This window comes from Calidris pugnax, unplaced genomic scaffold, assembly GCF_001431845.1.
Source record: "Calidris pugnax isolate Ruff unplaced genomic scaffold, ASM143184v1 scaffold107, whole genome shotgun sequence".
Classification (NCBI taxonomy): Eukaryota; Metazoa; Chordata; class Aves; order Charadriiformes; family Scolopacidae; genus Calidris; species Calidris pugnax.
Window position 1 is genome coordinate 1,273,913 of NW_015090901.1, and position 22,698 is coordinate 1,296,610.

The 22,698-nt window shown below is 38.9% G+C and overlaps 1 protein-coding gene across 2 annotated transcripts in view; it reads right to left on the reverse strand.

Annotated features, from left to right (window-relative positions):
* Positions 1-22,698, reverse strand: part of SHANK2 (SH3 and multiple ankyrin repeat domains 2) — a 407,914-nt gene that overhangs the window by 244,684 nt on the left and 140,532 nt on the right. For both annotated transcript variants that reach the window (XM_014948851.1, XM_014948850.1), the window contains one exon: positions 7,416-7,529. In XM_014948851.1, the coding sequence (XP_014804337.1) occupies positions 7,416-7,529 (114 nt within the window). The remainder of the gene's footprint in view (positions 1-7,415; positions 7,530-22,698) is intronic.

Below are 22,698 nucleotides of genomic sequence, written 5' to 3' on the forward strand. Positions count from 1 at the left end.
ACATCAGCTGGGTTTTGTGGACTGCCTCGCCAGCACCTCAGATCTAACTCTTTGCATTGACTTTTTTGTTCCAGTATAAAGTATTTTTCCCACTGTTTGATGGAAGGGAATGCAGTTTATGCAAAAATATGGTACGTAGCATATTTCTGATCTTTCTAAGGCATGAAACAGAACACAATGTCTTTGCAGATGATCACTGTGCTGAGTTTTGTCATCTATTCACATCTTTTCTAATTACAAGTTTGTACATGGGAAACATATTTTGTGGCAGAAAATCACTTATCAAAAGATGAACTTCTTCAGAAACATGTGAGCCGTGTGGTTTGTTCTGCAAAACACAGAAGCAAGGCAGAAAAGAGCATTTCTGAGGTCAGAGCTTTGGACAGTATCCTTCAAGGCAGGGAGACCTACTGAACACTGTTTGACCTGTCAGTTTGAGCTTTGGCTACCAGGGTTTCACCACTGGACAACGTTCCTCAAACAGGGATGGATAAACTTCAACAAACACATCTCTTTGGCTGCACGTTCCCCATTTAGGACCCTGTCCGGGATTACAAAGATATAACATTAATCTCTTGAGCTTCCTATCCACTTTCAACGGCTGAATTTGTATCCACATCCTACCATTACAATGAGAAGCCTACTCACACGGGAGGCAATCCTGCAGTAAGGTTTTGTCTGTAACTGCTGCTGTTCACACCAAACAGCTTAAGTTGCACAATAAGTTTGTCACAGATACACCAGTACCTTCTATTCAAGGTGAAATCCCATGGAAGGACCATTTATCAGAACTTATTATCAAAAACCTCGAGGTGTTCATATGGTCAGATAACATCTCTTATTTGCAGGCTCTTCTGTCTCGTTGAAACCCTCTTCCTTCCAGGGGTTTTTCAAAAGTTATTTAGTTTACAGAATTTTTCAGCGCTCTGATAATCTCTAAAATGTTTCCATCTATTCTTACAGTTCTCTTTCCAGCTAAATAACTACCAAGAACTGATCCTAACAAAACAGAAAAAAAGCTGTTTAAAAACGATTTTCTTCATTTGGATCATTTATAAAAGGTGGGTAATTAAGGAAAGAGGCTGGCTGAAAAGATTTTTTGTGTTCTGTTTTTGAATTCCAGTGCTGACCTTTATGTGCATAATTATACGTGATTAGCGAGTACTTTTACAGCTGATTATGTTCTGTCTATCTATTATGTCTAAACAGCAAATTTGGTAAACCAACACTCGTGTCCTTCTTCTAGAAGGACCAGAGCTAAAAACCCACAAATTTCAGTTCTACACGAGCTCAGGAACTAATATACCTGTATAGAAACTGAGCAAAGCCTCATCAGAGACTTTAAACACATCTTAACCCGTCTGTCTATGGACAGTAAATATAGACCCTGAGCACCAAAACCAAGTGAGCCTGAACTTTGAGGCCAGGCTGTTCCATAGCAAGTCCCCCATCGGAGTTCTTGGATGCACATTTAGGCTGTGCCCTACTTGGGTGTTGGGTGGAGATTGGTGGCCTTTTTCTCTTTTTCCATTCAGGAAAAAAATCCATATATGTAAACACGAGCTCTATCATGTCTTCTGAGCTTGACGATTTGGGGATGGGGGCTTCCAGGCTCAGCACATGATATCTCTGTTCCTCACTGCGACGCAATGGGGTACAGACACAGACACAGACCAGATTTCTGTGGTGGTTTGCTTTAGTTCATCTTCCTCATGGAGCACACCCAGTAACAATACTCCCTATGTAATATACCTACCACATCACCACCCTGAGACGCTTAAAAAGGTAGAAAAAAGAACGAAACAAATTAACTTTCTAGCAGCCATCCTTCTCAGCAAAGGTTAAACAAGACATGTTTGAAATTAATTATAAGGTACGTAAGATCATAAGCTGGGGAAATTCAGTTTTTTTAGAACTTCAGGCAGCCTACATGTATCTATACAGGGCACAGTCAAGGCTGCAACCTGTGCTCTGGCATGTAACCATCCTTCCTGTTCCACCGTTAGCATGTCCCTGCCACAACTTCCACTTATGTCAACTATTATCATTCTAAATGTACCCAGATATATTTCAGTGGTCAAAAAGTGCTGGTGAGTGTTCCAAAAAGCAGCATGGAGAAAACAACCTTGTTGTGGCAAAGGCAAAGGGGAAGGAAACTTTCAGATACTGTATATGCCAAGAAATTCTGCTAGAAATTCTGATAATTATAAAAGGGGATGGTAGAAATGATGAACAAATCCTTTTTTATGAATGTGCAAGGTGTTAAAAACTAAGCATGCGGAATAAAGAAAATTCTATACATCAGAAATAGCAGCCTGTATAGCAAAGTATTAGTTTTATAAACACAACTTTGATTTTTTTGGTAACTTCTGAAATCTAGAGGGAATGTTGGATAAGGAATGCTGCGATTTCTGCTTGTCCTTCTGCGAATGATTACATAGGGAAAAAGGTGAGGGAACTATACTATACTGGATAATCTGTCATTGCACTTTCAAATCCCTGGAAACCCAGGAGTAAGCTATAGGGAATGTTTAAGTGAAAATTTTGAAAGAGAAATCTGGGTTTAGATGCTGGGTAGCATCTGCTCAGAGCACCAGTGACACTAGAGGTCAGCATGGGCGCATCTACATTAGCATTTCAGTCTGGGCCAGGAATGTGCTCTGCAAGTGCTGCCTGCTCTTCTGGAGCCCACAGGACTGAGCAGACCTCAAACTGGGCTCTTCCATGGTCAAATGAGCTCTTGAACAACTGCCAATGGTCATTCAAACAACATGCCCGCATTAGATCTAGTCTGAAATAAATTTCTAAGACTTGTATGGCAACTACAAGGACTAATAAGGTGCACCCCAAGGCCACAGGATGGAAAAATGCATGAAGGATGTTACTAATTAAAATCATCCCAAAGATGATATTAAAGATGAGCGTGGAACTCAAGGAAAGCTGCACCGGGGAGGCGAAGAGTTGAAAGACAGCAAGAAGTACTGAGTCTGCCTTCATTTCAGCATCATTTGTAAAATCTAAAGAGTTTTTCAGGCACATTTCAGGGGGGGAGGAATAATAAATGGTAAAGACAACGTAGTTAAAGATAACTTCTAGCTTGAAAGTGAAATGAATACTTCACCTCGGTTATGAGCAATCAGAAAATCCATATATCTGAATTCTGAAGGACGTAGAGTATAAAATCACAAGTCTAATAGAAAGCATTTCTCTAGTAAATCTCTCAAGTTGGAGTAATACCCTGTGATGGAAGATAAGCAAATGGAAATATCTAAACTTCATCAGGAGAAAGAAAACTTTATATTCAATTGGTGAGGCCGCTGATTTCATGGATGACAGATTCTTCTGTACTTCATTTCCCATTGGAAGGCATTAGGTTGGAATTCTTGCTATTTGAAGAAGGATAATGAATTTTAAAGGGAGAACAAACTGGTAATATGAAAAGTCTTACTCTTTTTTTTTATAGGTAGAAAAATTAAATGAAGCTTTGTCACATAATGTGTTCTCAGTGGATACAAACTGCTGCTGCCACAGATCCAAGATCACTTGTGATTCTCAGCAGCACCAACAGCACTCAGATAATAAATCCAGTAAAGATCTCTATTAACCCAAGGCAGCACTTCAGATTTGCATAGTTTTCAGTTAACTTGGATTTTATAAGAATCAAGCTTCTCCTGCACAGAACTTTCTTTGATCTACTCAGAATGTGTTAGCAAAGAAACCACAGTATATTTTCAAACACTTAAGAATACAAAGACATCTAAGAATGGAATTGGTTCATTACTGAAGAACACAGGAAAACTGTCAATGCAGAAAGACGAAATATATAACATTCCTATTCTGTGTTTGTACAGGCAAAAACCAAGATGTTGTATCAGTCTCACCTGAAGAAATACTTCACACTAATAATGACTCTGAAGAATGTTAAAAACTGGCTACTAAAGGTGACAATTTTTAAAATGAGATTGCATGATGGTTTTTGTGTCTAAGAATTTTTTAAAAGCAGGGAAAAGAACTTAGCAGAACCACTGATAATGATTTTCTTTGTCATTGCTCTTTTTTCATTAGATCTTGAAATGTCAAGGAAACTTCTTAAGAGCAGCGGGTCCTGTGCCAGTGCAATTAAAGGGCAAATGAGACAACCTGGATAATTAAAAGCCTATAAGCCTGGCATCAATCCTAGCAAAATAATGGAATAATTCCTACAAGTCTCAATTAATGAAGCATTAAAGAAGAGATATAGAATTAATGCCAGTCAACGTGATTTTTTTTTGGGAAACAGAAGTTGCCAAGCTAGCGTGACATCTTTGAAGAGATCCCAGGAACCAGGTGCTGTTCTGAACTGCCCATTCCAGAGAACAGTCGGATGGCAATGAAGTTCCCAGAAAATTGAACTTCTATTAGAAGTGAGATTATGCATCAGCATGACACGAAACACCTGCCCGCCAGTTTTACTGGGCATGTAGTGTTTAATTGTGGCTTGGTTTTTCCAAGAACTATTCCTCTTTCTTTCATTCATGGCATGCAAATGACAAGCTACTATTAAACACAATTATTCAAACTTAATAGCAAAGGGAAGCTGTTTGAAGAAGTGTTCCTAAATCTCATTTATAGGAAAGAATCATTACTGCGGTGCTGCTCCGAAAAAGGCTGAGTTTGAGATTCATTTCCTACACGTTAAGATGATCTAATTTCCAAATCATTACCATAAGAAGTTCTGCTGCTTTGCAAAGTCCACGATGCAAATTCTTGCAACTCGCACAAGTTTGTGATGTTTCTCAGCTGATGTTCTTTCAGCGATCCCAGCAGGCCTAATTTAATTTCTAATCATTTCACCGTGCTTAACACATTTCTCCAAATTACTTTTGCATTCGTACTCGGAGGGAGTACAGCCTGATTTCTGCTTATGAAGCTCTCCTCTTTCATTCCCCTTGTTTCTTATGCAAAGGGAACGAAGCTAAATGCATCAAGCAATTCAGTGCTCAGCTGCTTTCAGTCCATACCATATTTCTAGAATAATATGGCACATCCTGTGAATTTCACGTATTTCATCCTCACAGCTCCATCGTGTTCCACAGAGAAGCATTTTGTACCTCCTTTTGTGCCTTCTGGGGGCAGGACATTTTTCAGGACAGCCCAGCAAAACATGTGAGGGCACAAGTTCAAAGGTATAGCAAACGTGTCCATTTTGTGCTTATTTAATTATATTTTCATCAGTTTTTAAGAGTAGAAGAACGGTACATTTAAAATCTTTAGCTATGTCACCATTATTAATCACACTATACTATAAGCAAATAGAAAAACAATTGGAAAGACAATAGCAGCTAATAAGCAAAATTACAGTAAATGCTCTGGTATTTTGCCAGACACATAACATAAGTTTTCATAATTTCATGTCAGACAAATTGTAAGATGTTTCTGTTTATATTCTTTTAGCATTTCCAGCTTTCATAATCCTTTTGCTATTCTTGTAACAATTTTTTTCTTAATTTTCATTTTCCTTAGAATGATCAAAGAAATTTTTGGCTCGAAAACAATCTTGTCATATTTTAAAGCAATCATGTCATTTACTGAATTTACTTCCTACAGTATTTCTTGAAAAGATCTTTAAGGATTTGTGACAAACAGGTTTGGTTGCCTTCTCTTCAGAACCCCAAAAGGAGATGCAAAATTCCTTTCATACTTTAGACCTTCGCTCAATGGACCTCCCCAGAATTTTCTTCAGATTTGGAGACAAATGCACAATTCAAATTTAATGCAGAGTTGCCATGACAGACTCCAGAAAGGTGTTTGTGATGACTTTTATATAGACTACATCTTGCTGAAGTCTTTCAGTCAAGTGCCCACAAGGTTTTACTGAAGGCTCAGCAGAGCAGCTCACGTGTGGCTCTTCACCAGCTCGTGCTGCACACTCACTGCATTCATTCCTCTTCTACAATGTTTCCCAACAAAAGAAATCCCACTGGAATTGCAACTTGTTGTCCCCTTTGTACATCTAGTATTTGAGAACCACACTGCTCCTAGAGTTGCTGATTCCAACCTCAATCTTCCTCTGGTTTAATACTTCTCCTCCTTTAAATTCTGATTTGTTCTTAAGCCCTCTGAAGAGCCACACGACTATTCTCTCTCTGTTCTCAGAGCCTAAACCCATTCTCTCCAAATATTAGATCTGGTTTTGCCTCCTTCTATTTTTCTCTCTCAAAAGGGAAATAGAAAAGGAGGTATAACCTTTTCACACAGTGTTTAGTTATCTAGAACAGTGTCCCCGATGCCTCATTCCCTTATTCTTTTAAAGTTTTCATATTACAAAAGCTAACCTTTTGCCTCCCCTTCTGCTCATCCCCTAAACTCTATTGCATCTTACCACAGCTTCCATTATAACCAACAAAATTAAAACACTTATAAATATAATAAGTATTTCTAAATCCTTACTACTCTGGCAATACTATCTTGTCCAGTGCATTTTATTCCATTCTACCATGTTTATACAGTGGGTATATATATATAAAAAAGCAAAGTATTCCCATGCAGTTTATAATGACGTACATAAAAGAATAATGTTGGTGACTGAATGATACGATGCATAAATTTTAGCATAGTGTTTGTGCAATGACAAAGGTTCTTAATCAATACATCAGAGATCCCAGACACATCAATAGTTAATTTAAAACTGCATACGCTCCTGGAGAGCATTAATTATATTCTCAGCGCTCATTTATAATGAGCTTTTAATTAGAGAGGATGTCCTCATATCTTAATGCTTAAAAGCAGAGAAATTATGAGATGGTAGGTAATTCTTAAAATAACATGCTTTAACGTACATTTCTTTTGCTTTTATTATATCAGAACTGTAAAGACTCCTTGCTTAAAGTCACTTGTGTTTTACTTACTTACAAGCGTATGATAAAGGAGGATTCTATTTCCTTTGTCATCAGGAAGGATGTATATGGGACATCCCACTAATGGATGCCTCCTCTAAAATTTAGTACAAGGTCAACAGAGGGAACTTTATCGCTATGAGCAAGATCTAAATACATTGCATGACTACCTCTGATTGGGAGATGACGATCAGGTTTTCTTCCATTATTTAATTGCCTAATTAGCCATTTTCCCTTACTGTAAGAAAATAAACCACAGCAGAATGCTTTACAAAATGTCTGCATACAGTTCTGGGTAAAAGCTTTCGCAGCACTTCACGGCACAGTCCCTCATGAGAAGGACCGTTCGCTTGGACACCATCCAGCAAAAGCTGATCAATAAACCCATCTTTATTTTTTAATTCCGCAGCTCAGCTTTACTTAATTCTCCAGTTTCTAGGATTGCACAAAGGCCCTGCTCTGTAACGCGTTACCCTCTGCTGGGACAGACACGGGGCATTTGTCACTGTTAGGAGCCGACAGGAACTCGATGTGATTTACCTGGTTTGCTTTCATTTGGTTTGCACTGAACTTCTTCAACGCATTCTGCTGGAAACCATCCAACGTGTCCCCGGGTGCTGCCTTCCCAGAATCCACCTTCGCCAATGCTTAAAACTAAATACAGAGAGACATAGGAAGCATTAAAATTTTTTCTCTTCTCGTAAAAATACCCAGCTTCATTACATAACACGTTCAGTAATATTTGAATGCCATGTTGAGAAAAGCAAATATTGTACAGTAACTCAAATGCTGGAACCCCAAAAACAGGTGCAGTGTAACCTTTAAATGTGACCCTCCCTGATCAGTCTTTGGAACCTCTTCCCAAAAATATTGTCATAAGTTTCCTTGGCCCTTACATAATTCTTTCCATTTTCAGTTTTCTCATGGCTGCTTTTATCAAGTATAAATGCGTGGCCATACTAAGACCCAAAAAAATTTGTCTTGTCTCTTCAAATTAAGCTGAAGCTCTGAACCCATTGTAAAACTGAACCCACGTTGAAATCACACTTTAATAATACATATTTTGATATCTCGTATGTTTTCTGCTTCCTAAGGAAACGCGCTATTTTATTTAGCGGGTAGCTCCAGAGATTTGTAATGTAGGTCGAGTAACAAGATTTAATGGTTTGAGTACACAGCAAAGACTTGAATATCCCACAGGTGAGATGCACAATGTAGATGCTCCTGAAACATTTCAGTGATTTTTCTCGCTAGAAGATAACAACAATAGGGAGGAGAATGATTTACCAATAGGAGAATAAGCTTTATCCTGTAGTTCTAATTATCTTGATATTAATCTTAGGACTCAACAAGGATTGTGACAAAAGACTGCAGAACAACAACGTATGTTTTCACTAGTAAACAAGTAGAAATTAATTGCAATAATGAAAGGATCCTAAATACTTGCTAAGTATTATGTTCAAATTAATTTTATAGAAGTTCCTACAAGTCACTGTATGTTTAATATCTATTAGAAGACCATGAATGTACTATTAAAAAGATACTACACATTAATATTGGAACAAAGGTGATATTATAGATTAACAAAAACACAGTTAGCTCTTCTAAATAGGTTGACTGGGAATGTAGCTCAGTCACACAACACGGGTCCTCAGAGCACATTGTGTACAAAACATAAGGTTGGGTGGAGAGGTCCCTGAGCGACCAAACATCAGCCTGTGGAAGTCGAAGCAGCACAGCTCCGTTAGCTGAGTGTGAGCTCAGCCAACCAGGAGAAGTGGCCCTGCTGAAAATCAAGGCTAATTAGCCCAAAGCACATCCCTCTGCTAATGTATGCATACGGTTTTCAAGCCCTAGGATAATATCTCTGCAGGGTATTTCAGATATGAACTTGCTCAGAGCTACTTTGATGATCTCCAACACACACACTCTTTGTACTGTTAAAACATCCCTTATCAGGCTTTAACATCATAGTCCCTGAGTCTGACTGCAACTGAATTCTGTATCTGTGGAACTGCTGTGGCTCAGTGGCATTGAGTTGGAACTTGATTTGCTCTACTGTAGAGTAAGATGAAAACCAAATCAATGGTAGGCCAAAAAAAAGAACATCTTGGTAATTCTAAAGAGGTGTTAAGAAGTCTGGTTTGAAACACCAGGATCTGTAAAACTGCATTCAAAATTAAATTCTTACCTAGTTCTTACCTAGTTCTTACCTAGTTCTTACCTAGTTCTTACCTAGTTCTTACCTAGTTCTTACCTAGTTCTTACCTAGTTCTTACCTAGTTCTTACCTAGTTCTTACCTAGTTCTTACCTAGTTCTTACCTAGTTCTTACCTAGTTCTTCATTAACGCAATCCTAAGCTATTTGTGGTATTATTTATGGAACATGGATATCTATTAACATAGAGATTTGACAGAAAAATGTTTTTCATTGTGTCAATTTTAAGTCTTCTAATGTGGGAAAATCAGGGAGACAGATTTTATGAGCAGCATATTTACACATCTCTGTCAATAAGAAATACATATTAATACCCAGGGAATAGATCCATTAAGGCAAAATCCTACACCTGGATGGGTCCCAAATGCCCAATTCATCAAGCAGCAGAGAGCTGGGATAATGGGGAAGGACACTGACCTTGGAAGACACCAACAACTCTACAGTGACACTTAAACTGAATAAAAAGAGTTTAGCATGCTTTTCTTTTCGTTACTGAACACCTATTAATATTGTCAACAAAAGCAGAAAATATTTCATGTCTACATTTAAATGCAAGCAAAAAGGAAAAATATCAGATCTGTGCTTTAATTGCATTAATAGAAGAACTAATACATAACCAAAAATGGTAATAAATACAAATTTGGGGCATATTTAATAAAAAAATATGATAAATTCTAGTCGTTCTTGAAAATGGTTAAAAATGTGTGCACATTAACACACAAAGTCAATCTGATAATTCAGTGTTACGTAAAACAGAAACCATTCATTCATTCAAAATACACTGGGTATTCATCAGCTTCCAACATATTTTTATAAAAATGTAACTTCTGTTCACATAAGAGTAGAGTGCATTTCATATATATAAGGTAAGGAAGTAAAAAAACTTAATTAATAACATATATAGATATTAAGGTAAGGAAGTAAGAAAACTTAATTAATAACATATATAGATATTATAATTATTGTAGGATCCTCCTGTAAGTTGATTTAACTTCATTATAAAAATGAGTGTAGGACTCCAGCTGAAAGACATGTCAGAATGTGAGACAGTGAAAGATTCCTGTTGCGAGTAATTTGTTTTTTCTCAGGAGAGTTTTCAGCCCTGATTCTCAGTCCTGATTTCACTCCATAAACTGGCAAGATGGAGAACAAAAACTACTTAGAGATTGAGAAAGACTTCCCTAATTTGGTATTTTATTAATCTGTCAGGTCTGCTATTTTGACACTACGTATTACATGGATATTTCCACCTCCAAAAAAGCATTTGCACTACAAGAAGGAAGTTGGGTCTTTCACACCCTTAGAGTAATTTCATGTGTTTGTGGCATTAGCAGCTGATAAGGCATCCAAATCAAGATGGGAAAAGAAATTCCCTTTCTAAGTCTATCTGTGAGCGCAAGGCAAAAAGTGGTTACTACAGAGTAAAACCAGTCCCACTTTAGATTGTTAGTACATGAATTATTAAATATTAGAAATTACTAATAGCAAGAGTAAAGCAAAAACACACATAGTCCTGCCTGAAGACATAACAGCTATGGAAAAGAGAATCCAGACAGCCTTCATAATTCTGGTTCAAGCCTGTCTAGAGATTACATCTACAAAGAAAACGACAGCACCTTTGGAATTACTATCAAGGAAAACCATCATTAAGGGTGCCAAGAAAGGAAGGGTGGTGAGACACTGGCTCTGGTTGCCCAGAGAAGCTGTGGATGCCCCATCTGGAGGGGTTCAAGACCAGGCTGGATGTGGCTTTGAGCAACCTGGTCTGGTGGAAGGTGTCCCTGCCCAGGGCAGGGGGGTGGAACTCGATGATCTTTAAGATCCCTTCCAACCCAAACCGTTATATAATTCTATGAAGGGAAAGCCTGATGGAACTGCAAGAGGCATGAAGATGACACAAGAGGCAAAGGTGGGGTAGCCAGGGGTAGGGCTGACCTGCAGAGACAGAGACAAACTGTTGTCGAGATGGTGGACAAGCACATATAACCTAATACTCAAAATGTAGAAGTTAAGATCTAGATGGTTCTGCACTACCAAAAAACTTGAAATAATCTTTTTAATATATCTCAGGTGGTGATATTAATCAGAAATTCTGCAGCAGGAGCCAAAGCCATAATAATCTACATATCTGTAAAAACTGGCAACACTTCATGTGTTCCAATGTGCGTAACTGGGAACTTAAAGGATAAATCAAAAAACACAATTTATCTTTTGCACCCATGGATGATTTTTTAGAATGAGGCCTTAATTTCTGTCTTCCCTCTCACAAGAGTGCTTAAGAGACACATTGTAATAGATAATTTGGTACCAGCAAGAGATTTTCTAATCAACATTTTCCCTTCTGAAGGACATAACAATGGTAAATCAAAGGACAACTTTCCCAAAATTAATAATTAAGCTTTATCATTTCAAGCATTTTTTCCCTTTTGCTTTTAGTAAAAACAAAAGATGTGGTTGCTATGGCAAGAGCAGGCCAGAGTCTCTTTACACACAACAGGAATTACAAAAAGAATTTGATGTTATAAGCATAAAATTAAGGTTCTAATAACATCATGGATCCTGGTAAGTCTTTTCCACAACAAAAACAGAGTTTAAAACAAAAATTATGTTCAATTATATGAACAAAACTGCAAATCAAAATTGGACAAATACCAAATAACTGAATAACAGGAAAACATATATCAGCAGGTGCCAATCTAGATCTCGTATTTTAACGTCTTTAAAGTTTTATAATTAACATTAGCCAGATTTTTCTTTGCCAAATTACAGAGAAAAACACAACAAAATTATATATAGTGCCAGTGGAGCATAGGATGTTCTGCCTCTTGCAACTTCTGTAAGATTATTGAAAATGTATATATTGTAACTAATATTAATGTAACATACTCATCCCAAATAGCTCAATTACTCAAAATACTACCAAAAAATCACTTTAATCAAAACAACAAAGAAGTTCTATTCTTCCCCATTACAGCTCCCTTCATTATGCCTCAATCAATAAATAGAGTATATTTTTCCACCAAATGATGGTGCATGCTATTTCTAAATTCCTTGTGATGTTCACATTTCAATGAGTGAATTATTCTAGGTATCCTTATTTGCAAAAAATGTCAATGCAATTTAAAGCCAAATTCGGGCCTTTGTCTTTATAGTTGCTACAAGATATCTCTCAAATGTCTTTTGTAATATTTATAATCAATTTTTGGTGCTTGCATAAACTTCTTTCTTGGGAAAAGAAATAATTATATGGATTGGGATGACCAGATGATCTTCTGGAAAAAGAACATTTCTACAACCAGGAAAAAAAAAAAAAAAAAAAAGAAAATTTAACAGAATGGCAATAAAGCACAAAGTAAAGTTGAAAATTCATTGAAAAATCTAGCAGCTGAACTAACCTATGCTGAAGTAAGAAATAACAGAGCTAAAAGTTCTATCTGCAAATCAAGAGCAGCTGAAGATCTCAATACTGTTAGTGAGATGTGGAATCAGGTCACCTGAAAGCTCTCTAGACCACACAGTAGAAAATTCCAGCATTTCATTCTTAACCTGAAAGGGAGGGTGACAGTGTCCCCTTCCATTTAAGCTGCAGCATGATTATGGTATTTACCTTGACTCCATTGTTCTATTATTAATAACAAACGCCATTTACCCAATGAAATACAAAGGGATTTCACCTGAATTTTAGCTAAGGAAGGTTCAGTGCAAATCTGAACTCTGGGTTTGTGTATTCGTGTAACAATCTTCTGGATTTGCTTTTTTAAAATAGATTTTAAATTTCCAGTGGGTAGAGACCTAACTTCTTTCTCTCAGAAACACTTAGTATTATAACTTGGGCTTTTCTCATGTAGAAATATCTGTTGTCCGATGTAAATTTTCAGAATTATTTGCCTTTGGGAAGGCAAGCTTCTAAATGACAGATATTCTATGCAATGCTAAAACCAATTTTGCTTGAAACAGCCCCTAAAACGGTAACAACTTAAAAATGCATGTTCCTAACCTTCAGTTGTAATGGTTACTTATTTCCTAAGTATATGTACCAACAGAAACAGAAATTCAATGTTTGATCTATTTTTGCATACAACCAGGAGAATCGAAAACAACGTTAAGAGACAAGTACTGTGCAGTGATAGATCTCTGCACCTGAAGTACAACTTGACTCAGACTCTACACACAACGTAAAGGAAGGTCAGCACAAGCCACAACTTAATCTTCCTCTCTCTTGAAGAGAGATATTTTTCTTAAAACCTGGTTTTGGTTTAAATTTTACTGTGTTTCTATATCTACCCCTCCTTGCTCCTGATAGACATCCCTCCTGTGATTAATGTGGTTAATGATGAACAGGATGTGTCTGTTCTGCCTTATGGGCAGAATGTTTCTGGCTTTCAAATACTTAATCAAGAGAGACGGACATGACTTGAGATCAGGACTGGAGAGGAAGTCATTGCCTATCGTCCTGATGACAACCACATTAAGGCCTCCAGCGTGCAAACAAGTGACTGTGCCCCAGCTGCCACGTAGAAAATGTTCTTGTGCAGGCCACGTACAATCTGGAAGGAGAGCCTTGTGTATCTGCAGCTAATGATTTTGTATAATTGACCTGAGCAGTCGGATTCGACTGCGGCTCCACAGACATTTCTTGTAGTGGAGAAGCAAATTCAGCAGTTCTCTCCCATCTTGGGATGTGGGACCTCATTAGTCCCAAATTAGGGAAATAACAAGGACAAAATATTCCTGTTCTCTTAAGTTTAACTTCCAGTTTTGCCTCCAAAACAAAACTATGATCCAACTGTGGCTTCAAGGATTTTATCAAATCACTGCTGGTTTACCTGAAAAACTACCTTACTTGACTGTAATTCAGTATTTAATTATCTGATTTCTCCTAATAGTCTAACTGTGCTTACTGCACATCTCCTGGTTGTGTCCCATCACAACATCTGCAAGCAGATGGTAAGACTAAGGAGCCTTAGCTTCAGGTTTTGGGTGCATGTCACAGTACCCAAACCACCCAAGAACTGTGGCCACAAATCAACGTCAGGCTAGATCCTGATAAAAAACAGTTATTTATCTTCTGTCACCTCTACTTTCTCAAGAAAGAAAAAGTGCAAACAAGCAACGTTCAGGAAAAGGACCCTGAGATGAGAAGATGACAGTGACTATTAACAGAGCAACCACTCACTATGTTAAAATCTGCAAATACAATAATCTGCATGTAATCCTCTAAATCTAAGGAAATAGGGCTCAACTGAAATCAAACTGAATGAGCTGTGCTGTTCAAGATTTGGCCCTATATTTTTTTGTAATTCCTTTTTTATCTTTGCCAACAACCTTCTATAAAGATCATCTTTTCCCCATTATTTGGCTGTCTCTTGAATAGTTTAGGGAAAGTGAAGGAGAGAGAAAAACAACACAAGAAACAAATCTTCTGCGCTGATTTGAATTTTTGACAGAAATTCAAATCCAGCGTTGGAAAAACCAATGTTTGTAACGTTGATCACCATCTGTGTTGAGGAAGGCGTGGACAGAGTCAAGTCTGCTCTTCTCCACAGCGTTGCCCAAACTAGAGCTCAAGGGAATGCAGAGGAGAGAGCGTTAATCTGAGAACAGGTCCCAAACCAGATGTGGAACCTACACTACTGGGTTGGATGATGCCCTTCATAGCTCCTCTCCATCTTCTGCTACTCTCTATTCTCCTGAATATTTCGGGCCAGTCACCGACTCCAGAAGGAAGGTTGGCTTTAATTAGTCAAGAGCTAAGACGACGGGGATCTGCGGATGGTTTTATGCCCTAATCACTTTCTCACAGCCTTGACAGCAAAGCGAGCGGGAGCAAGGCCGTGTCTTTGTTACAACACTTTGATATATCAGTTTGAAGCACAACTCACTCCTGCTCTTCAGACACAAGCAACGTGAAGAAATTAGTTAGGTTATTATCTATGATGAGTCATAATTATTTATGTTAGGAGTTTAAATCAAACCGATCAAGTCAGGAGACAGTAAGGAAGCAAAACAGACCGATGAATCTGGGTGCTTAATATTCCATTTCACATTAATTTCCTCCTTCATACAAAAGAGTAGCAAAATAATGCTTATGCAAACCTCTCAGGTTAAATTTTGCTGCCATACTTATTCACACAAGGTACAAAATGCTCTTGAAGAAACAAAACAGCATTTCTGAAGCACTTCCCTTTCCAGTATTTTATTTACTAATCTAACAAGTGAAAAGCCCGGGAGAACAACTTTCCTTCTGCCCACAAGCCCTGTCTGTTGGCAATATCCTCAAGCACAGCAGGGGTTTAATAATCTTTCTTTTTCAAAATGACTTACAAGTAGATTTCACAAGAAATGAAAATGTTAGCAATATATTTGGATTGCCCTACTGGCTGAGATCAGGCTGAAATAAAAGTAGTGTTGCAAGGGTCAATATTTCTAATCCTGAGAGCTACTGACTTTCTGCCTACAACAGATGCTTGAATCACTGCTACTGAATTACTACCGATTCTCTGACCCCAAGGAACGGAGCTGAGAGCAGACCTCGGTGGTGGTAACCTCTTCTCAGATGTGCAGACTGTGCCTGCACAGGAGGCATCTCAGAAGGTTTATGAAGAAGTCTGTTGGAGCATATTTGAGATACTGAAATAACTCCCCATTTTTCTAGATACTAGGAAGTAGAAAATTTTTTTAATCACAGTAAGAGGGAAATGTGTGCTCACATCCTGGGCAGCATGAAAAGAAGCGTGGGCAGCAGGGTGAGGGGGGGGATTCTGACCCTCTGCCTTGCTCTGGGGAGACCCCCCCGCCCAGTGCTACCTCCAGCTCTGGGGCCACCAACAGCAAAAGGACATGGAGCTGTTGGAGCGGGGCCAGAGGTCAATATTTCTAATCCTGAGAGCTACTGACTTTCTGCCTACAACAGATGCTTGAATCACTGCTACTGAATTACTACCGATTCTCTGACCCCAAGGAACGGAGCTGAGAACAGACCTCGGTGGTGGTAAACTCTTCTCAGATGTGCAGACTGTGCCTGCACAGGAGGCATCTCAGAAGGTTTATGAAGAAGTCTGTTGGAGCATATTTGAGATACTGAAATAACTCCCCATTTTTCTAGATACTAGGAAGTAGAAAATTTTTTTTAATCACAGTAAGAGGGAAATGTGTGCTCACATCCTGGGCGGCATGAAAAGAAGAGTGGGCAGCAGGGTGAGGAGGGGGATTCTGACCCTCTGCCTTGCTCCAGGGAGACCCCCCCCAAGTGCTGCCTCCAGCTCTGGGGCCACCAACAGCAGAAGGACATGGACCTCTTTGAGCGGGGCCAGAGGAGGTCCCGGAGATGCTGGGAGGGCTGGAGCCCCTCTGCTGGGAGGACAGGCTGAGAGAGTTGGGGGGGTTCAGCCTGGAGAAGAGAAGGCTCCGGGGAGACCTTCCAGCCCCTTCCAGTCCCTGAAGGGGCTCCAGGAGAGATGGGGAGGGACTCTTGATCAGAGAGCGTAGTGACAGGATAAGGGGGAACAGTTTTAAACTCAAAGTGGATCAGATACCAGGAAGAAATTCTTGACTATGAGGGTGGTGAGACACTGGAACAGGTTGCCCAGAGAAGCTGTGGCTGCCCCATAGCATGAAAAGAAGCGTGGGCAGCAGGGTGAGGGGGGGGATTGGTCTGGTGGGAGGTGTCCCTGCCCAGGGCAGGGGGGTTGGAACTGGATGATCTTTAAGGTCCCTTCCAACACAAACCATTCTGTGATTGTATGGAACTTTATTTTCAGAACTAGCCCTGTATCCTGTTTGCCTTCCGGGTGGAAGAGAGGAGATAGCAACATCAGTGCAGGCAATAAAAATAAATGAGAAAAGTAAAAATGTATGGTTGGAAGTCACCCATGGACAAACTATACTATAATCTGGGACCTGAAAATTGGACAAGGTAACTAGAAATCACATGGCAAATGCAAACACTGCAATAAAAACACATAGAAAGACATAGTGACAGGATCAAGGGGAACAGTTTTAAACTGAAAGTAGATCAGATACCAGGAAGAAATTCTTTGGAACTGTGAGGAGGCTGACTTCGAAAGTTTTCTAAATATTTGAATCAGGCAACCTTTTTTTTTTTTCTTTCTAAGTCAGCAAAGGACAGGTAATTCATATGCATTTCAGGTATGTTTGAATATAATACAGATTCAGAAAACAATTTTGGTTGTTTTCGTTCTAAGTGATGGGAGATTGTCTGCACCACATTGATTTGTACCTAGAACTCGGACCTGTTACCTCTCCAGCAAGGTGTGCTAGTACAGACCTGAGACCTCCTGTTCACCTTCCAGGTGGAAGAGAGGAGATAGCAACATCAGGGCAGGCAATAAAAATAAATGAGGAAAGTAAAACTGTACAGTTGGAAGTCACCCATGGACAAACTATACTATGAACTGGGACCTGAAAATTGGACAAAATAACTAGAAATCACATGGCAAATGTAAACACTGCAATAAAAACACATAGAAAGACAAGAAAAACAAAACTGTGAAGAGGCTGACTTCGAAAGTTTTTTAAGTATTTTAATCAGGCAACCTTTTTTTTTTTCTTTCTAAGTCAGTGAGGGACAGATAATTCATATGCATTTCAGGTATGTTTGAATATAATACAGATTCTGAAAACAATTTTGGTTGTTTTCTTTCTAAGTGATGGGAGATTGTCTGCACCACATTGATTTGTACCTAGAACTCGGACCTGTTACCTCTCCAGCAAGGTGTGCTAGTACAGACCTGAGACCTCCTCGGGGAGGTAGAGGTAATTCTTCATTGCTTTAGCTTCCTGACACAGAAAAGCGCTAATTCTTTGCTCACAAAGAACTTCGAAGCATCACTTCACACATCTGAGTTTGGTAATAAAAGAGGCCATTCGACTTCCAGTTTTAGAATTAAATTTAGCAGGCAAAGGCTGATTAAAATACATTTTACAGATACTTTACATTATAGATATGTGTTTGGATTGTGGCAGATTTACTGCTATGGACTTTTAGATATAAAATGAAGAAAGAAAGAGAATCTGTTAAAAATCTTTCCATGAGGAATGAAGCTAGCTCTTTTTCATTTGTGTTTTCAGTAAGACTGGGGTTGTGCTCGTACAAATAAAGGTATCAGATTTATTTTTACAAGAGCCATGGCCCTGCTCGCATGAGTGGCAGACACACAAGTGATGTCAGTATGAATGACTAACAACTAAAAATAAAGCAGATATTTTTGTACAGGCTACGTAATATCCTATTAATACAAGACCATTTTGTTTAGTTTACATTTTCTGTGGACCTTGCCCATTCACAGCTTTCTCTCAGCAGTTTCCTTGTATGATGTACTGTGAACTATTGTCACTCATGCACTTCTAGTGGGTTTAGAAAAAAAAACAACTTGCCTTGTCTTCATCTGATGAAAGCACTTTTCATCAAGAATTTAGGAATTCACCCCTCTCCGTGACCCTTCTAATTCTACCACGTTAAAAAAGAAAATCCATAAAAACATTTCCCAACTAATCCCCTTCTCTAATATGTTGTTCTGGGTTTTTATCCCTGTAATAAATGCCTTGGCTACATCTTCACTGTGATTAGTCTCATGGGATGTACATGTGATGAGCATCTCCCCAGGGTCAGACTGAACACGGGTCAGAATCCCACAGCAAATGCCAAGACACGTTTGAATCCCCCAAAATAATCCAAGAAGCCAGTACTTTAGCATCCATGTTTTGCACGGGATAGTGCAGCTACCAAGTAGGCAGAGGAAAGAGGCTAGGACAAAGCTTTTTTATTCTTTTAAATATGAGGCTAAGGTGTTTCCAAAGTGAGGAAACATTGAACTCCATAGGGAATTCATGTTGGTTTATTTCCTCCAAGCATTGCACACTGTGAGTCACTACTAAAAGCTAAAAAGGCATGTGTAGCCCCAGAAAATCAAAACCTCAGTGCTGACTGTATCATGGTCACACTAAGCAAGTCTCTAAAAGACAGAAAATATACCCAGTACCAAGTGGAATTCCTGCTCAGAAAAAGTCAGGATCTCCTTAAAACCAGTGCTCTGGCACTCACACAGCACACAAAAAGTACTGAGGATTTTGAAAGCTCTACTGCCTGTGTGTTTGGATGATGGAGAGGGAGCCTATCAATCTCTCATGTTGGAGTAATTTTTTTTTTATCCTCTATAAATAATTACAATTTGACTGGAACAGGGACGTGAATCCCAATTTAACTGAACCTGGAATTTTGTCACACATAAGTTTGAGTGGCTTCCTCAACACCGTTACACAACCGCGACCTTTTTAAAGCATCACTGTCTTTTTACCTGGACTCTTCGTTCTCTACGTGACCTTGTTTTGTTCATTTTGACATATTTTTTGTGACAACTGAGGAACCATTGACATGATAACACGAAATAGGATTTGATCTCGTTCTGGAAGTTTGTCCTTTGATTAGCAATGTTCCAGCCCTGCCGTGCAAACAGCCTTAAATTACGCTCCACAAGATTTCATCCTAAGTAGTAACACTGACAATCCCTATGAACACTTCTTTTTTTTGCAAACTTTCTCTGAAAGCAGACTGACATGTATAAAAATCTCACTCGACTTCACCTCATCAAAGTTCTATAAAATGCTCTAAAACAAGTGTGCCTGCAAATGCTAGACCTCTGCCAGATTTTAATTCAATGTGCAAATCATGTACTTGAAGCTGAAAAAATAATCCCTGCAGGGATGATTTCATGTCGGACGGGTATCTCCCCCTTTTCCTAACAGTAATAATTTATAATCAGTTTCAGTAAACATAGATTTCCCCCATAAATAAAGATGCAGAACTCACAGACTAGACACAATCTCATTTTCTATTTCAGCATTTTGACAATCACTGGTTAATGTCCCCCACAAAAATCCTCAAATTAAGATGATTCTATTTCAAGAAGATCTGAAAAGTGGACTAATTTCTTCTTGAATTGTTTTCCAGTTACTGTCATAATAAATTAGAACTAAGGGCTCCTCAACTAATTTTTCTAAATATTAAACTCTTCATTGAAATTTAAATCTCTTCTTCTTGGGATATTTTTGCATATAATCCTTCAAATTCTAATGTAAACAAGCAGCCAAATAATCAATGTCCCTATAAAATTCAGCATCCCAAGTAACCTGTTGCACTGTTTCCTCTTCTACCTGGGAACACACACATTTGCTGCCTGGTTCTTCTCCAGAACTGTCCAGAGTCTTTAGTGTTTTATTCTGGTGACAAGAATCTATGCTGATCTTACATCCTCTACATAAATAAAAATATCACTACATCTTTAAATCAAACAAGCCAATTGAACACAATTGTGTAGGGATACGAGGTTCCCCAAAGGACAGATGACGGTACTCAACCATACTCATTATTTAGCTATTGGCACCTCCCAAATCTCCGTAAACACTCTCGTGTAGAAAGTTATTTAATACCACTCATGACCCCCAAAATTTCATCTTTTGTGGGTAACCAGCAATTCCTCCTGGTGTTGTTAAATTTTCTGAGAGTAATATGCAAAGATTAATACACAGGCTTCAGTCTTGCTTTTTTAATCTTTTTTTTCCCTCTCTAAGCAACATTTTTTTCATTTTCTTGTAACCAACCAACAAACATCTTTCTCAACTGTTTTGTTTCTCCACCCTTCCAGTGAGAACTCCATAATCCATACAGAAGACCCCGGGCTTTCACATTTTAACCCAAGGGCCAGTATTCTTTTCTAAAGGTACGAAAACATCATGTTTGCTTTTTATTTGCTTTACATTTTTGCATCACAGTGATGCATAGTGACTCACAATGTAGCTTTACCTCTCTCTAGATTGTACCTGTTCTTTTGAGACTGGAAGGCTTTTTATGAAGTGCCATTATGCATTACTTCTCTTGGATTTATTCTCATATACTGGGTGCTTGCAAAGCTGGTTCCCAAACCATGCAAAGCTCTGTCAGTTTTGTTTGAATTTGAAGGCAACTTTTGCTTTTCATGACTTGAATTTTATTTGATATCCGGCATTCCAAAGAAATTCTACAACCTCAGAGCTTTGCTTGCCTTCTATTAATTTTACTCTACCCTAGATAACATCCATTAACTGCAATTTTTATAATCATAGAATGTCAAGGTTGGAAGGGACCCTTTAAGATCATCTAGTCCAACCATCAACCTAACTCGGATAAAAACCATCACTGAACCATGTCTCTAAGCACTATGTCAACCCGTCTTTTGAACACCTCCAGGGATGGTGCCTCAACCCCTTCCCTGGGAAGCCCATTCCAAGGCTTAATAACCCTCCCAGTGTAAGAATTTTTCCTAATCTCCAATCTGAACCTCCCCTGGCACAACTTGAGGCCATTTCCTCTTGTCCCATTGCCTGTTCCTTGGGAGAAGAGACCGACACCCACCTCTCTACACCCTCCTTTCAGGTAGTTGTAGAGAGCAAGAAAGTCTCCCCTCAGCCTCCTTTCCTCCAGGATGAACAACCCCAGCTCCCTCAGCCTCTCCTCATAAGATTTATTCTCCAGACCCCTCACCAGCTTCATTGCCCTTCTCTGGACCCGCTACAGCCCCTCAATGTCTTTTTTGTGGTGAGGGGCCCAAAAATGGACACAGAACTCGAGGTGGAGCTGCACCAGTGCAGAGTACAGAGGGGCCTCCCGAGTCCTACTCACCACGCTGCTCCTGATACAGACCAAGATGCTGTTGGCCTTCTTGGCCACCTGGGCACACTGCTGGTTCATGTTCAGCCAACAATCGACCATAATGTTTTATGAAGTGTTCATCTGGGCTCTTCCAAAAGTACTTTGTGCACTATTTTCTTTAGATCATCATCATTGCTCCCTACCTGAACTGGGGACAATCTCCCAGACTGCAAAATTATCTTTTCAGCTCTACAGACATCATCAGCTCTCCTAAGTTTAACCTTCACCCTTGCATTTAAAACGAATCTTGCGTAAGTTATAAGTGCAGCATTCTTCAGATTTTGGTTCTACACCTTCTGAAGGCTTAACAAAAATTATTAAATCCACAAATGCTTCAGAATCAGTCACATCCAAAAACAAAAATACAAAACCACCTTCTAAGCCATTTTTTTTTCCAACTCTTGTTTGCAGGCTCAAGGGAGGAGATATTCAAAGTTTTCCTTTGTAAGATAAGTAGTTTCAGTCCAAAGGAAATTTTCAGCTGCTTAACACTTTTACTTCGGACACTGAATTTATTCCCTTGTATTTAATTTCCATAACTGGTATTTGTTTTATATGGACTGAGCAGAAAGTCTTTTTATTCCCTAGCCAGTTTTACCTGGATGTGGAAAACCCTGGCTGAAACTGCGTAACAAGGCACCCTTAGGAAGGTCCATCCTGTGAACCACATTGCCCACTGTCTCAGCTGTACCTGGGTGTACTTACGGTCTTCAAAATAGCAACATAAAGTTTGGCCTTGATTTTAACATATCCTTAGTTGGGAAGCGCATCAGAGGACAGAAATTATACATGCACCACCACACCTCCTCCCCAAAATATTTACAGTAGGTTCTACCTACCTACTTATCCTAAGTCTCACGAGGGGACTTCTTCTACTTAACCAATAAATTGTTCCTTGA